The following is a 15,297-nucleotide window of genomic DNA, read 5'->3' as shown; positions in this document are numbered from 1 at the left end:
CTCGCCTGTGGGGGCGCTGCACCAAGAACTACTGAAAGAAACAACACAAAAACCTCTGAAGACACGTCTTCTTCTTCTTCTTCTTTTTCTGTAAATAAAAATAAAAACAAAGTGGCATCAAGTTTTAGCAGTTTTATGAGTTATATTTTGTCATTTTTCAAAAATGGACTCGGCATGAGCAGAAGATGAGACCGAAGACCATGGAGAATATTGTTTTTCACACAAGGCAGCTGACAGCTCCATATAAGGTCAGAGAAATGCGTGTTTGTTTACCCTGCGGAGCGGGGTCTGGTCTGTTTACATTCACACTGTACTCGAACCGCGCTGGAGTTCGCTTCTACCGGACCGAGACCTAGGTTTTAGCCTGGGCCAGAGTTCGATGGCGTGTTCACACCTCCCTAAATGAACCGGACTTTCTAGGAAAATGAGTTCGATTAAAGCGGACTAAACAGGGCTGGTGTGAATGCACCCTAACATGTATAAATAAAGTTTGAATGAATTAATATTTTATATTTCCATAAATAACAAAGATATATTTCTGAGTGAAAGCTTTGTCCCAGTTGTCACACAGGCACATTTATTAACAAACAGCTGTAACTCTACTAAATGTCTAAAAAATAAAGTATTTACTGTACATATATTAAATAATAATCCTCTTCAGCTGCGCCGCCTGCATGTTAGTAAGCGTGTGTGAAGCAGCACGTGAGGCTGTGTGAAGTTGGACAAGCAGAAAAAGAACTACACAGATTTTCAAGTCTTACATTGAGAGATGCTGTGACATTAATAAAGCAGCAGCTTATCATATCGAAGACACGATCCTTAACGGCTAACAAGACGGCAGGGAACAGGTGGAAGAGAACTTGGAGAGGTGGAGGTGTGCATTTGAAAGAAGCGGAATGAATGTCAGTTGTAGTGAGACAGAGTGCATGAATGAGAGGGAGGCTGCTGGAACAGAGAGGCTACAAGGTGCAGAGGTCACAAAGGTGCAGGACTTCAAGTATCTAAAAAAGTTAAATCTGGTCCTCTGGACATTCAAAAAACTAAACAAAGCAAAACAACAACAACAAAAAAATGTAGAAACGTTTAGTCTTCCATCCAAAAGACTTCCTCAGTCTGAGGTGCTGTATTCAGCTCAGTCTTATAAATAGCACCTTCTCAGAGTGGTTGATCCACTCTTAAACACAGATAAGTGGAAAGATGGACGGACAGACGGACGAACAGATGATCATTTTGTTCCATTATGAACTTTTTTGTTTGGCCTTTTATTAATTGAATAACTGTTATGAGCTGATAAACCATTTTAGGTGTAGCAAAGAGTCATTTGCTTTGCATCTCTAGTATAAAAAATCAACCATAAAAATGTTATTTCTTTTAAAATTCCCTAAAACTGCATGCGGTATTAATGCAGCAGTATGACAAGAAAATGTAGGCATAAGATAAAACTAATTTACAGTTAAGCTAATTTATATTTTAAAGACGACTTAACACTATCTAAAAATAGATACAGTACTGTCCAACCTTTCTCTCTAATTAAATTGCCCTGAGATTACTTTGGTTCGACGTTGGCACTAAAGAACTCCACTGAACAGAATGTATTAAAAATATAGATGTAACACTTTATCTGGCAGGTTCATTCAAATGAATCAACTTTAAGTTGAGCAGCCTATAAATAGTAATCTGAATATTACGGTATTCTGATAAAAATGATTCGAGTTGGAACTCAGTTCACTCGTCAAAAGAATATGACACGGATAGGAAGAACATGCCCATTAGAGGGCCTGTGGAGTATTTCATGAAGACTGTGGAACTTCAAAGTAATTTTGTTAAATAACAATTAATTTACGGTTTATAATTAGCAATGTAGTGCCATAATCAACAATTATGCCACTGCTTCTCATGACTCGCCTATTTTCTCATCAGTAAAAAACTGTTTTCAGATTGACCTGAGCAGTAAATCCAAAAGGGTTCGGACTCTTTAAAGTTCGTTCTTACTTATTCCAAGCAACTGGAGGAAACTTATCTTTGCTTGACTCACAGAGAGCTCTCAAGCTACCCTTGATTTCTTGATTGACTGCTTTGGCAATTGAAAATATAAAGAATGAGTGGACTTTTCAATTTGCTCCACCGCTTTCCGAGCAGCAAAAACCTCGCTGGCAGAGAAGCAGAACGGCTGCTGCCGGGCGGTCGGCATTTACCACACTGAGCACGAACCCATTTTGTCCAATCGCTCTGTAATTTTCTGCTACCTGCTATGTGTTTGTAGTGAGATTGAAAGTGTTTTGTGTTAGTGATAATTACAGGTGGCCTATACTGTATTACATATTTCTCAGTAATTTGCTAATGACAGACTAAATGCTGTGTAATTTTATTTGACTGTACTGATTTCATTAGACCACAGCCTTTGTGCTTTTAATGAATGTTTAGTGTCTGTTTAGGCATCACAGATAAAAACTGTTTTACTGATCATACTGGCTTTTATTTGGCATTGTAACTCAAACAAAAATTCACCTCAGGACATGATTATAGTTCAACAAGAATAGATTCAATAGTTTATTTAAGAGAATCAGCTGAGCAGTGTTGTTTGTCCTAGTAGAGTTACCATAAGTTCCTGTAACAGAAACATGTTACTGTAAAGCTGTGTGCTCTAACATGGCTTAGACCTTATATTTTCTGCACCATGAAATGTTCTGTCTGTTGCAATTACAGTATATACAAGACGATATATACAAGATATATGATATATCATATCTTTTATGATATGATATATCATAAAATGGGGGAGCAAAAGCTGGAATGAAAATATCAGCAACCTTCACACTTTTTAGAAAACCTTTCAGTTTAAAAATATTTTCGTCCCAAGCCCAGAAATCTGTTCAGAAAGCTCTAAAACCCAGTTTCGACTCTTTAAAATATGACTTGGCTTTCCTGATGCATGCTCAATAGTCCAAGCAGGCAAATCTAAAAAGTAAAATCAGGTCCTCCGTTCAGTCAGATCCTGTTGTTGAAACATTTCATCTTTTTTCCAAAACACTTTGTCAGTTTGAGGAGATGCAATCAACTCAGTCTTATAAGTAGTCATTTCTCATGTGGATCAACCAGATGCTGGTGACAGCCACGACCTCCATGTTCAACTGTCCCCCTCTTACAATGCTGTTATTGCTAGTATCACTCAGGCCTCTGCATAGAAAGCGGCCATCAGGGCACTAACGATCAGGCTGATGGTCCTCCTTTATCATGTGAACACCTAGCTTTGGCTGTCACCAGCAAATCGGTTAATCCACTATTAGAAGGTGCTATTTATAAGACTGAGTTGATTGCAGCTCCTCAGACTGAGGAAGTCTTTTGGATAAAAGTCGAAACATTTCAACAAGAAGAATCCATCCAGAGAACCTGACTTTACTTTTTAGATGACTTGGCTTTCTTTCCTATGTCCATAGCTGAATGCTAACAGCTACTGACCACTGCTACTAAGTTGGACTGCACCAACTGAAAGATGGGGTTGTAAAATGTAGCAAATATTTCAAATATTTAGTTTGTAACTAAGAAAGTAAAATTGGAATCAATAAACAATAATAATCTGTTTGAGGTTTTTTTTAAACATAGGACTAAACATAAAAGTACTAACCACATTAGCATATGGCAATGTTTTTCAACCACTGTGCCACGCCACACTAGTGTGCCATGACAGATTGTCAGGTGTGCCGTAGAAATTATTCAATTTTGCTTAATTGGTCTAAAAACATTTTTTTGAAAACTAATTAATTGTTATCTGGAAATAACATGCCATTGTTGAGTGTCTGTGCTGTCTAGTGACTGGCAATACTACAATACAATTAATGAAATACAACGATGAATGATGAGTCCAGCTACAGGCAGGAGGTGGAACACATGGAGAGCTGGTGCAGGAAGAATAACCTTCACATCAATGTGAAGAAGACGAAGAAGATGGTTGTAGACTTCAGAAGAAACAAACACACCTACACCATCCCAAAAATAAGAGGATCTGCGGTGGAAGTGGTCTCCAGCTACAAGTACTTGGGTGTACACATGAATAACAACCTCAGCTGGAGCAACACGTCCAGTCTGATGAAGAAAGCTCATCAGAGACTCTACTTCCTCAGGCGGCTGAGGAGAGCTGGTCTGGAAGCTCAGTCCTCACCTCCTTCTACAGGTGTGCAGTGGAGAGCATCCTGTGCTCCAGCATCAACGTGTGGCATGGAGGCTGCACAGCTGCAGAAAGAAAAGCTTTGCAGAGAGTGGTGAAGGCTGCACAGACGATGTTGGAGTCAGTCTCCTGATGAAGGACCCAACTCACCCAGCACACACACTTTTTGACCCACTCCCCTCAGGAATGAGGTTGAGGAGCATTAAGTGTAGATTCACTGAAAAACACAAGGGCGTCAGAAGCATCCGTAATCTGGGGGGGGCACACAATGATGTGTGTGTGTGTGTGTGTGCGCGTGTGTGCGTGCGTGTGTGTGTGCGTGCGCGCGTTTTAAAAAAAGTGTTCACTACTGTACAAAAAAGCAACATTTCACCTAGATTTCCTTTAATTCCACACATTTAAAACATGTTTCTCACCAAGTTTGTGTAAATTCAGCTGTGGGTTAAAGTAATTTTAACTTTAATACACTTTAATATGTAGGTCAGCACTATTTGTCTTTATAGAGAAATAAAAAACATCACCACTAGACTTTTTTTACTTGTGTTCAACACTGCTCATCTAAATGATGTTTCTCATGAAGCTTGAGGACAATAAGGTGTGGGGTTTTAGAGACATTTCAACTTTAATGCACCTGAACACATAGCGTCTCTTACACCTGCAGCGTCTGACAGCGTCACACTTACTGCTAAGAGAACATGCTACAGATGTATCGCTGCACTTATCTCCTCCTAACATAAATATATGTTTATGATCAACCCCCCGGTCAACAACTGCCTGCAAAAAGCTCGCTTATCTGGCAAGCGAGTAACATAGAGGTGCCTCCACCTCCTCCACCTGTGCACGTTTTCTGCCGAAGCAGAAGGAGACGCACAGAAACACTGCAGGTGTTACACTATATTCTGTGACCACCGTATATTGTGACCGTGGCATGTTTTAGTGGTTTGAGTATTCTACTATTAATCAAGTGGAATGGATTCGTTCACAAAGAAAAATAAACTGTGCCGCTTGAACTAATGTTTTATAGTAAAAGTGGGGGGGTCCAAATGAACGTTTTTGGAATGTGGGGGGGACTTGTCCCCTTCACATATACTGGTTGCGACGCCTATGGAGGAACAGCTTCTACCCTGAGGCTGTTAGACTCATGAATCTCTAACCAGAATAATCACTGTGAAAAAAATCACATCATGTTGCTGCTGATCAGTTTTATGTTGCTGCTGATCTGTTTCATGTTGATGTGTTCATCCATGCTCAGCTGTTCACACAGACCCGTTCATGCTGCTGTTTGGTGTATTGTTTTTATTGTTTTATGTTATTAGTGCGTAGCATATTTGTAGTTAATGTTTTTCTTAGTTCATATCTTAGATCTTATTATGGTTTTTCTTTTACATTTTATTGTTGGATGTAACTGGGACCCTGTGTACATAATTTGGTTCAGTGTGTGTGTGTGTGTGTGTGTGTGTGTAAGATGTTTCTAATTTTAGTGATATTACGCAGGTGGAAGAAGGCAGTTCTGGTAACGTTTTTAATGTGGGGGATAAAAGACATGTCCTGATCAAAAATAACACCAAGATTTTTAACATTAGAACTGGAGGACAGATTAATGCCATCTAAGGAGGGAGAAAGACTGAAAAATTAATTCCTAAGGTGCTCAGGTCCAAAAACCAAAACCTCAGTTTTGTCTGTGTTCAACAGGAGAAAGTTAAGGGTCATCCAGGTTTTTATGTCTTTAAGACATGCTTGTAGTCTAAGTAGCTGATTGGATTCATTGGGTTTAATGGACAAATATAATTGTGTGTCATCAGCATAACAATGAAAATGTATCCCATGCTGTTTAATAACTTTACCTAATGGAAGCATATATAAAGTAAAGAGTATTGTCCCAAGCACTGATTCCTGAGGAACTCCATGACTAACTTTGGTGTATGAAGAAGATGTATTATTTACATTTACAAACTGGAATCTATCAGATAGATATGATTTAAACCATTTTAGAGCTGTTCCTGTAATCCCAATATCATCTTCAAGCCTCTGTAGTAAAATATTGTGATCAACTGTATCAAATGCAGCACTGAGGTCTAACAGGACCAGTACAGACACAAGTCCATTGTCTGAGGCCATGAGAATATCATTAGTGACTTTTACTAGTGCTGTTTCTGGGCTATGATAAGCTCTAAACCCTGACTGAAACTCTTCTAACAGATTATTTCTTTGTAGATTTTCACGCAACTGACCTGCAACTATTTTCTCTAGAATTTTTGAGATGGAAGTTAGATTAGATATAGGTCTACAGTTGGCCAGAATTTCTGAATCAAGATCAGACTTCTTAAGTAAAGGTTTAATTACAGCAACCTTAAAGCGCTGTGGTACATAACCATTCATTAAAGACAAATTAAGTAGATCCAAAATGTGGACATTAATTAGGGGGAATGCCTCTTTAAACAGTCTGGTTGGGATGGGATCTAGCAGGCATGTGGATGGTTTGGATGAGGTTATTATTTTTGACAATTCAGAGCTCAACAGGACAAAAACTGTCCAAACATAAATCGGGCTCTAGTGAAATTTTTAAAGTTGCCTCATTTGACAGGGGACTAGAGATAGTAGAAGGAAGGATGGTTTGAATTTTCTCTCTAATTGAAATAATTTTATTTATAAAGAATCTCATGAAGTCATCACTACTAATAGTTGTAGGGATACATGGTTCAACAGAAATGGGACTTTTAATTAGTCTAGCAATATTACTAAACAGAAACCTAGGGTTATTTTTATTCTCCTCTATTAAAGATGAGTAATATAAAGTTCTAGCTTTACGGAGAGCTTTTTTATATGTTAGCAGACTATCTTTCCAAGTTAAATAAAATTATTCAACATTAGTAGAGCGCCATTTTCTCTCCTGGTTTCTAGATGCTGCTTTAAAGTAAGTAACTCAGAATTGAACCAAGGAGCCAGTTTCCTCTGATTGATTACTTTCTTTTTCATTGGAGCAATTTTATCAAGTGAAGTTTGCATTGAAGTTGTAAGATGATCAACTAGATGATCTAAGTCTCTGTTCTCTGATGCATTACTCTGCAAGACAGAGGAAAACATTGATGGAAGAGATTGTTTAAATTTGGTTACAGCATTTTCTGATAAGCACCTGCTGAAATGAAATTTACTCTCAGTGACTGTGTAGTCATTTAATGTAAACTCAAAGGTTATTAAAAAATGGTCAGACAGAATAGGATTTTGAGGAACTATTACCAAGTCCTTAATCTCTACACCATAGGTCAGAACTAAATCAAGAGTGTGATGATAAGAATGAGTAGATGTGCGGACGTTTTGGGTAAAACCAAATGACTCTATTAAATTATTAAAGGATATGCTTAAGCTGTCACTTTCAACATCTACATGAATATTGAAATCACCCATTATGATGATTTTATCAGTATTTAATAGTAAGTCAGTTAATAATTCTGAGAATTCAGACAAAAACTGAGAGTAAGCTCATTGTGGACGATATATAACAACTAGTAAAAGTGGCTTTTCTGATTTCCATTTTGGATGAGAAAGACTGAGGGACAGCGATTCAAAAGAATCATAACTAATAACTGGTTTGGCATTAATCAATAATCCTGACTGAAAAATAGAAGCTACTCCTCCACCTCGGCCAGTTGTTGTAGGAACATGAAAATTTAAATAATTAACAGGAGTGGATTCATTTATACTAACAAAATCCTCCTGTTGTAGCCAAGTTTCTGTCAGACACAATAAATCAATATGATGATCAATTATCAGTTCATTAACTAACAGGAATTTAGAAGAAAGAGATGTGATGTTCAATAATCCACATTTAATGATTTTATGATTTTGCTCTGGTAAAGTAACTGTGTTTATTTTAATCAGATTTTTATGGTTTATATTTTTAGAGCTGATTTTTGGTTTATTTAATTTGAGCCGTGGGCGAGTTGACACTGTTTCAATGTGGGTGTGGGTGGGTAACAGAGGAGAAGCAGCAGAGAGGTGTGGAGGACTACAACTCTGCTTCCTGGACTGGACCCTGGGTTGTCAATAATTTGGGGGATCAACAAAATCAACCATTTTTCTAGAAAGAAGAGCGGCTCCGTCCAAAGTGGGATGGATGCCCTCTCTCCGCATCAGACCAGGTTTTCCCCAGAAAGAACTCCAGTTATCTATGTAGCCCACGTCATTGTCAGAACACTACCTGGACACCCAGCGGTTAAACGATGACATACGGCAAAACATGTCATCGCTGGTCAGGTTGGAGAGGGGGCCGGAGAAAACTACGGAGTCCAACATGGTTTTAGCAAAAGTCACACACCGAAGCAACATTAATTTTAGTGACCTTTGATTGGCGTAACGGGTGTCATTACCGCCGACGTGAATAACAATCTTACTGTATTCAGCCTTAGTCAGCAGTTTCAGATAAGATTCTATGTCGCCCGCTCTGGCCCATGGAATGTATTTGTCTATGGCCGCTGGAATCCCTAAAGCCACGTTTTGGACTATGGAGCTGCCAATAACCAGGGTCTGTTTCTCAGCGGGTGTGTCACTGAGCGAGGAAAATCGATTAGAAACGTGAGCGGGTCGGTGGTGAACTGGGGGCTTAGCCTTAGCACTACGCTTGTTCTGGACCGTCACCCAGCCGGCCTGGGGTCCCGGCTGCTCGGGGTCTGCTGGAGGACAGCTAACGGGAGCTAGCCTCTGTGGAAATGGCATCTACTTTATTCAAAATTTTCTGGGGGAGGACCCCCAAATCCCCCCCCACCACCACCACCACCACCACCACTACCACCAGTGTGTCCTCCCCACATTACAAATGCCTCTGATGCCAATAGACACTGCGTTGTTCAAGCCAAGAACCATCTTCAGCACTGGGGGCAAAGCACCCCTAAAGGCCAGAGTTTCTTTTTTTTTTTTTTTTACATTTTTTGTTAATGGTGTGACTGGTGATTTTTTTTCAATGAAAAATGTACCTTGGCTCAAAAAAGGTTGAAAAACACTGGTTTATGTTCAATATCAAGTTAGAATATACTGGTAATTATTTAGCACATAGAAGCAATGGTCCAGTTTAGATGTTATTTGTTACACAAGTAGTTAACCAGAAATGCATACATAAATAACTGGATTTACAAAAAGTTGGACATCTAGAACACAAGCAGGCCTAAGTGGCAGCATCGCAAGTGGAGTGATTGTGTTATCAGGTAGTTTCTGGAGCATCTAACAGTATGTCAGAACAGTAAGTGAAGGTTAGCAGACACAGAGGAGTCACTTTGGTTCATTCAATGGAAATTAATTCCACACACATCCTTAACATTCTGCTAGCCCAAGACAGACGACATCAAGAGAGGATCGTTGACTCTGAGTCATCCAACATGTCTCCACAGATGGCATCAACAGGACTAGACCAACAAAGACTTATCAGTTTAAATCCTCGTGTGGTGTTTCTTTCACAATCTGTCATTTCACACAGGCACATCTTCTACAATTAATACTTTATTGTCAGAAACTGTCCAGATGACATGATTTAACCCTTTTTTTGTGATTTTGACCAATGTTTTCCAAACTTTTCAGCTATCTACTCAAAAATAATAGTGGAAGAGACTTGTTGCTTCCTTAACGATGACTGAAACATACAATCATATCTAAAACATCTAAAACAGGGCATACAAACACAAACAGTAATAACAATCATTTTGCAAATTTTATTCATTTATTACTACGGCCTCTTGTCCAACGTCACGGAGTGAAGAAAAATTGGAAAAACCCTCCCTCTATCCATCGGCCCATGCTGTGAACATGATAACTAGACAAATAATGAGGGACTGGCTTCTATTTAGGTATGAGGCTGCATCACACCAAAACGGTAAGAAAGGCTTCTTTCAAAATTTGGTTTGCCATCTCAAAATCTAGAATGACTGTCACCTTAAATGTCTGTCAATCTTGTGAGCTGGATAACTTGAAAAAAGTGAGATATACCGACTTCCATGTTGGTGTGTTGCTGCATCTAGGCATGCACAATTAAAAATTGATCAGGCCAATGGTGGAGCCACTGTTTGGCCAACACTGGCTCCACCATTGCACCTGGGAAATAAAATAGTTCCTTCCATTCGCCAGGATCAGTCACTCTGCGCTGCCTTGGACAAGCAAAAAAATTAAAATAATACCTTTGTTCTTATACACAACAAAAACATCACTCTCATTCCCTGTTCAATTCCAGTCCAGAAAAACACTCATCTCAAAAACTACAAACATTCACTATTCAAATCCCTCAGCAATAGTGGGCATCAGCTAACTGCTTGCTTACTTTTAAAATATGGCAATAACATGCTATTAAAAGTCCTTTTTAATTTTCATTTGATCACTAAACGTTATCTCAACCAAAGTGAGGTTCAAACTTTGGGTACCAATAATTTTGACTAGAGTTTGTAGTACAGTAGTTCCTCATTTATCGCGGTGGATCTGAACCCTGAAGACCCATGATAAGTGAAAAAACGCGGAGTAGGGATAGTAAGTAGTATTTTATTTTAGTATTTATATATTAAGGCATTTTAAACCCTTCCCACACTCGCGTAATATTCTAAACAATATTTCTAAACTCTAAACGCTCTAAGAGCACAGAGTGTCATGGTTTCCCTCTCTGTCTCAGCCACCTGCAAGCGTTCTTGGCCACGCCCACTTTCCCGCTCTGCACAGAGAACAGCTGTTTAGCTGCAGGAGGAAGCTTATCCTGCAGCTGTGGGCTGCACAAAAGTGCAGCAGGTGCTAAATATATATATATATATATATATTTTTTTTTTTTTTTTTTATTAACCTTTATTTAACCAGGCAAATCCCACTGAGATCACAGATCTCTTTTACACGGGAGGCCTGGGCCTGTAGGCAGATTAACATGCAAGTTTTTAGTCTGTGGCAAATTTATTTTAAATAAAAATTCCATGCCGATCGTGCGGCTCATCCATCAATCAGCCAACTGTGCGTCATGCCAAATCTTATTTTGAAAAAGCGCGATAGAGCGAGTCCGCAAAAAATGAACCACGAAGTAGCGAGCGAGGGACTTACTGTGTTGGAGTTAAAACGTTGTTTTATTTTTCTACCAAACTGAAGTTTACCAGTACAGACTGGAAAGCTTAGCTGAGCTGTAACATTTTTTAGGCTGCGGTTCCATTTGCACAATAATTAGAAATATCAGAGATTCATACTTACAATTGAAAATGTGTACTTAAGAGCATGTAAGGAACCAATTTTTCACGTCTGCCAAGAATAAATATCAGTAGGTCTCCTAAGACAATATGAGTAAAAATAAAAGTTTAATCAACATTTTTCATCATCGCAGCAAAATAGTTTCATCATCTAAATATCTGATACACAGATGACATAGTTTCTAGTTCAGTATGTGCAAATCATTTTCTGTTTGTTTAAATATTTCATATTTCACTGTGTTATAAATGTTCAGTTGTACTATATCACCATGCACGAGTGTTATTGGACCTCAGGTTGAAAGTTTTGTTTCAGCGGTGGCTGACTGACTGTTGAGGTTTTATCCAGATGAAGAGCAGATCCCGACAGATAATGCTAAAGGAAAGTGTTTTAAAATAGCTGTTTGTTTGTACTTTGTATTATGGGCTGGTTCACTGGCATGAACGTTTAGTATCACCACTTCTTCCACTTCAGGATCCAAAATGTTTCATTGTGCAATGACTTATGTCAGAAAAGTTGAACATTTCTGTTTCGTGCATTACAAAGCTGGTTCGTGCGCCCAGTGGAAGCCTCAGTGGACAGTCACGGACTTCATGCCATCCCATCATGTCATCATTTACTCACTAATTGTTTCCACAGCACTTTGCAGCATTTCTTCTCATTAATGCTCCTTTGCTTCAACTAAATGGACAATTCAATTGATTTTTTCCCTTTAATCTTATCACCACCATTGTTTTTTACATCAATTGAAAATGTTCCTCTACAAAAAATGTACAGCTGTCTTTTCCTCATCAGAGCATCACCTGGGGGGGGGGGGTCACATTGCCCACAGAAACAACCTCCTTTTCACTGTCACACCACCAGCAAGCTTTACATCTTGATTACATCACAGATTAACGTCCTGGCACCGATGAAACAGATTTTCACAATCCAGGCTCAGTAACAGCCAGTGTGGTTGAGCTGCATCAACATCTCTGTGCATGTGTGCACAGCTGGGTCAAAGTACAGCCAACGCAGCTGGCTCTGTTCTACTGCGAGACAAAAGTACATTTTTCTGAGAGGAGTCCCTGCCATCTGCAGGAAAAACAGTTTTCACTATCAAATATGTCTCAAACAGCCAGTACAGACGACACCCAGGCGTAAACATGCTGGGGTACAAATAAACATCAAATCAAGTGTCACTTTGGAGTCTCTGAGAGCTTTTTTGACCAAAGTTAAAATAAAATACTTCATAATTTAAAGGAGCACCCGTTGAGACCTTTTTGTATTCATTTTTGTTTTGACCACAGACACATAATCCAAGTATGTTCTTCCATCCATCATCATGTTTACCCGCTTCTTCCTTTTCGGGTCGCTGTGATCACTGGTGTCCATGTCCAGCAGTCACTGTGCAAAAGACAGGGGACACCTGGACAGGTCTCCAGTCCATCACAGGGACACATAGAGACAAATGAGACAAAAAAAAAACATTCACCCTCTCATTCATACCCAGAGACAATTTAGAGTTCCCAATCAGTCTAACATGCATGTTTTTGGTCTGTGTGAGGAAACTGGAGTACCTGGAGAAAACCCGTGCAGCACAGAGAGAACATGCAAACTCACCCAGTATGTTCTTTATGTTAGGTTCAAAGTTAGAATGAACACAGGTGCATGTGCATGTGCATGTGAAAGAGGATCAAACACTGTATTTCTGTGGATGAGTCAGTGCTGTTAGTTAGCACGAGGGCTTCTGCTCAAGTGTTTGGGAACAAAGACACATCAGCAGACAAGAGGCAGAAAAAGATGCTGTTTGATGTTTTGAGCTTCAACCTGTACGTGTCGGGGAAACGTTGGCAGCCTGTTGGAACACTTTCAGAGGAGGTGCAGTTATTGTAGCAACTCTGAACTGGGCTGCCGCTGTTAGCAAATTACCAGTGAGTCTGGGTTGTAGGAGCTGGAAGGAGCATGTCAAACCCTTTTCACTGCACTGTCTGTAATTCTTCAGTGCTAGCAGTGCACGTTTACACGTACGCAGGAGCTGTATAACAAAAAGCATCTGAGGCTACAGCCCCAAGTGTCCTGCTCTGACCATGCTAATCATAAATCTTCAATATTTCACAACTGGTCAAAATTATATCGTCATTCCTAAATTGCACTTGAGGAGATTTAATCATAAATGTACCAAGGTGGAACAAATATTTGACTAACAGCTGAGATACATTTCCCATTCAGTACCACCACACCAGCGCGTCCTTCCAATACTTGGGGAATGTTCATTCTTTCAAGAACTGCAAGTTTCACGTGCTAATATGATGTAAAGAGAGCAGCAGATGAGCTGCAAGGAGTTCAGTTTGCTCTTCTCAACCAGTATATAAGAGCTGTAATGTGAAATAGAACCATGTCTATGTTTGAAGATGGATGTTCCCGGACATTTGTCAGATTAACTGCAGTCCTGCACACAACTCGTTGATGCGGACCTTAAACACATGAGTCTTACAGCCATGTTCTGGGGTTAGGAGCAGCTTGAAGCTGTAAACTTTTATTTTGAAAACTTTGTAGGGATTAGATGTATTCTTTCAACATGTAGGCAGATTACATGTCAGAGCAGGATCCACCACATGATCTTCTCATATTTATTGTATGGTCCAGATCATGCACGACTTCTGCTTTAGAACCTGCTTCTTTAAGATACACGCAAATAGATGCATCAAAGGGAAAGTGAAGACTGAGCACAAACTCTTTCTGATTTCTGAATATTACATTTAAAACATCCTGCTCTCCATGGACCTGAGCCTCTGCAGGTGCGGGCTCGGCGAGTCTCATGCGCAAATCCTTTACGCATCAACTCTGATGTGAACTGCCAGATTGACGTCATTTGGTGGATTTCTTCTCGTGCCCAACACGCGCTGTCTGAGCAGCTGCACAAAACTCCAGGATGGATCGACACCAGCCACAGGCGATCAAGGAAAACAGTCCGAACCACTGTGGAGTTCTGGTTCAGGTGGACCTACCCACGCGCACAGATCCAAATAACAGGCTGAACAAGCTGAGCGCCACATCCACCGCAGAGAGCCACGCGCTCAGAGGGGCGCACAGAACCGGACCTGGAGAACCCAGGACCGGAGCGTCCGAGGACCAACCAGAACCAGAACTTTTAAATGTACAATGACCTGCAGCTCAGAGGAGCCTTGAAAACACACCAAACTCAAAAACCCGCAGCTTCTCCAGCAGAATTCCTTCTGGACTCGGTCCACCGAACTCAGAACCGGCTCAGTTCGGGTTTCCATCACCTGCCAACTCCCCCACCCTGACCCCCAGAACAGGGGGACACAGCCGACGCCCACATGACTCACCTGATATACACACAATAAAATTGGCGTGAAGAATGATGAGTATCTCCCAGATTATATCCATCATGTGTCTTCATTCCACGCGCATCACGCACGGAGACAGTGGAGAAGGACTAGAGGCACCGAGCGGTACCTAGCGCGCGCTCAAGTCCGGTCCGACCAGGCTGGATCCCGCTGCTGAACACCTTCCACCAGGTATTATCCACAGCATCCGGAACCAGAAGCCCAAAAACAATTCCCAACAGATGAAGAAAAACAAGCAACTCCACAAATAATCAAATAAAATGAAATAAAATCAAATCAAATAAAATGTCTCCAACACGAGCTGTTTGTTCACGGTGTTTTTCCAGAACCCTGGATGGGTCGCATCCTCTGTCAGTCCGCGCGGTTCCGTCTCAGAGCGGACAATCCGTGTTGCACCCGGTGAGAGCCAGGGAGGGGGGAGGGGGTGAGAGGGGGGAGGGGGTGAGAGGGGGCGGGGTTGGAGGCCGGGTGGTCCGGGGCGGCTGTGGGCTCCGTCTAATACCTGGAGACCCAGGCACAACTCTCAAACTCCCCGCGGGGCAGGTTGACGGTCCGGGGCTCAGCAGCGGTCCTACAACCGAACAC

The 15,297-nt window shown here is 40.6% G+C and overlaps 1 protein-coding gene across 1 annotated transcript in view; it reads right to left on the bottom strand.

Annotated features, from left to right (window-relative positions):
* Nucleotides 1-14,963, bottom strand: part of ca10a (carbonic anhydrase Xa) — a 937,335-nt gene extending 922,372 nt beyond the window's left edge. Inside the window, exon 1 of the mRNA XM_037691574.1 lies at nt 14,692-14,963. Within this exon, the coding sequence (XP_037547502.1) occupies nt 14,692-14,755 (64 nt within the window). The 5' untranslated portion in view covers nt 14,756-14,963. The remainder of the gene's footprint in view (nt 1-14,691) is intronic.
* Nucleotides 14,964-15,297: the final 334 nt, after the last annotated feature.

The sequence above is a fragment of the Nematolebias whitei genome, chromosome 17 (genome assembly GCF_014905685.2).
Source record: "Nematolebias whitei isolate Nwh7 chromosome 17, NemWhi1, whole genome shotgun sequence".
Lineage (NCBI taxonomy): Eukaryota > Metazoa > Chordata > Actinopteri > Cyprinodontiformes > Rivulidae > Nematolebias > Nematolebias whitei.
Note: the sequence above shows the minus strand (reverse complement) of the source record. Positions and strands in the feature narration are given on the sequence as shown.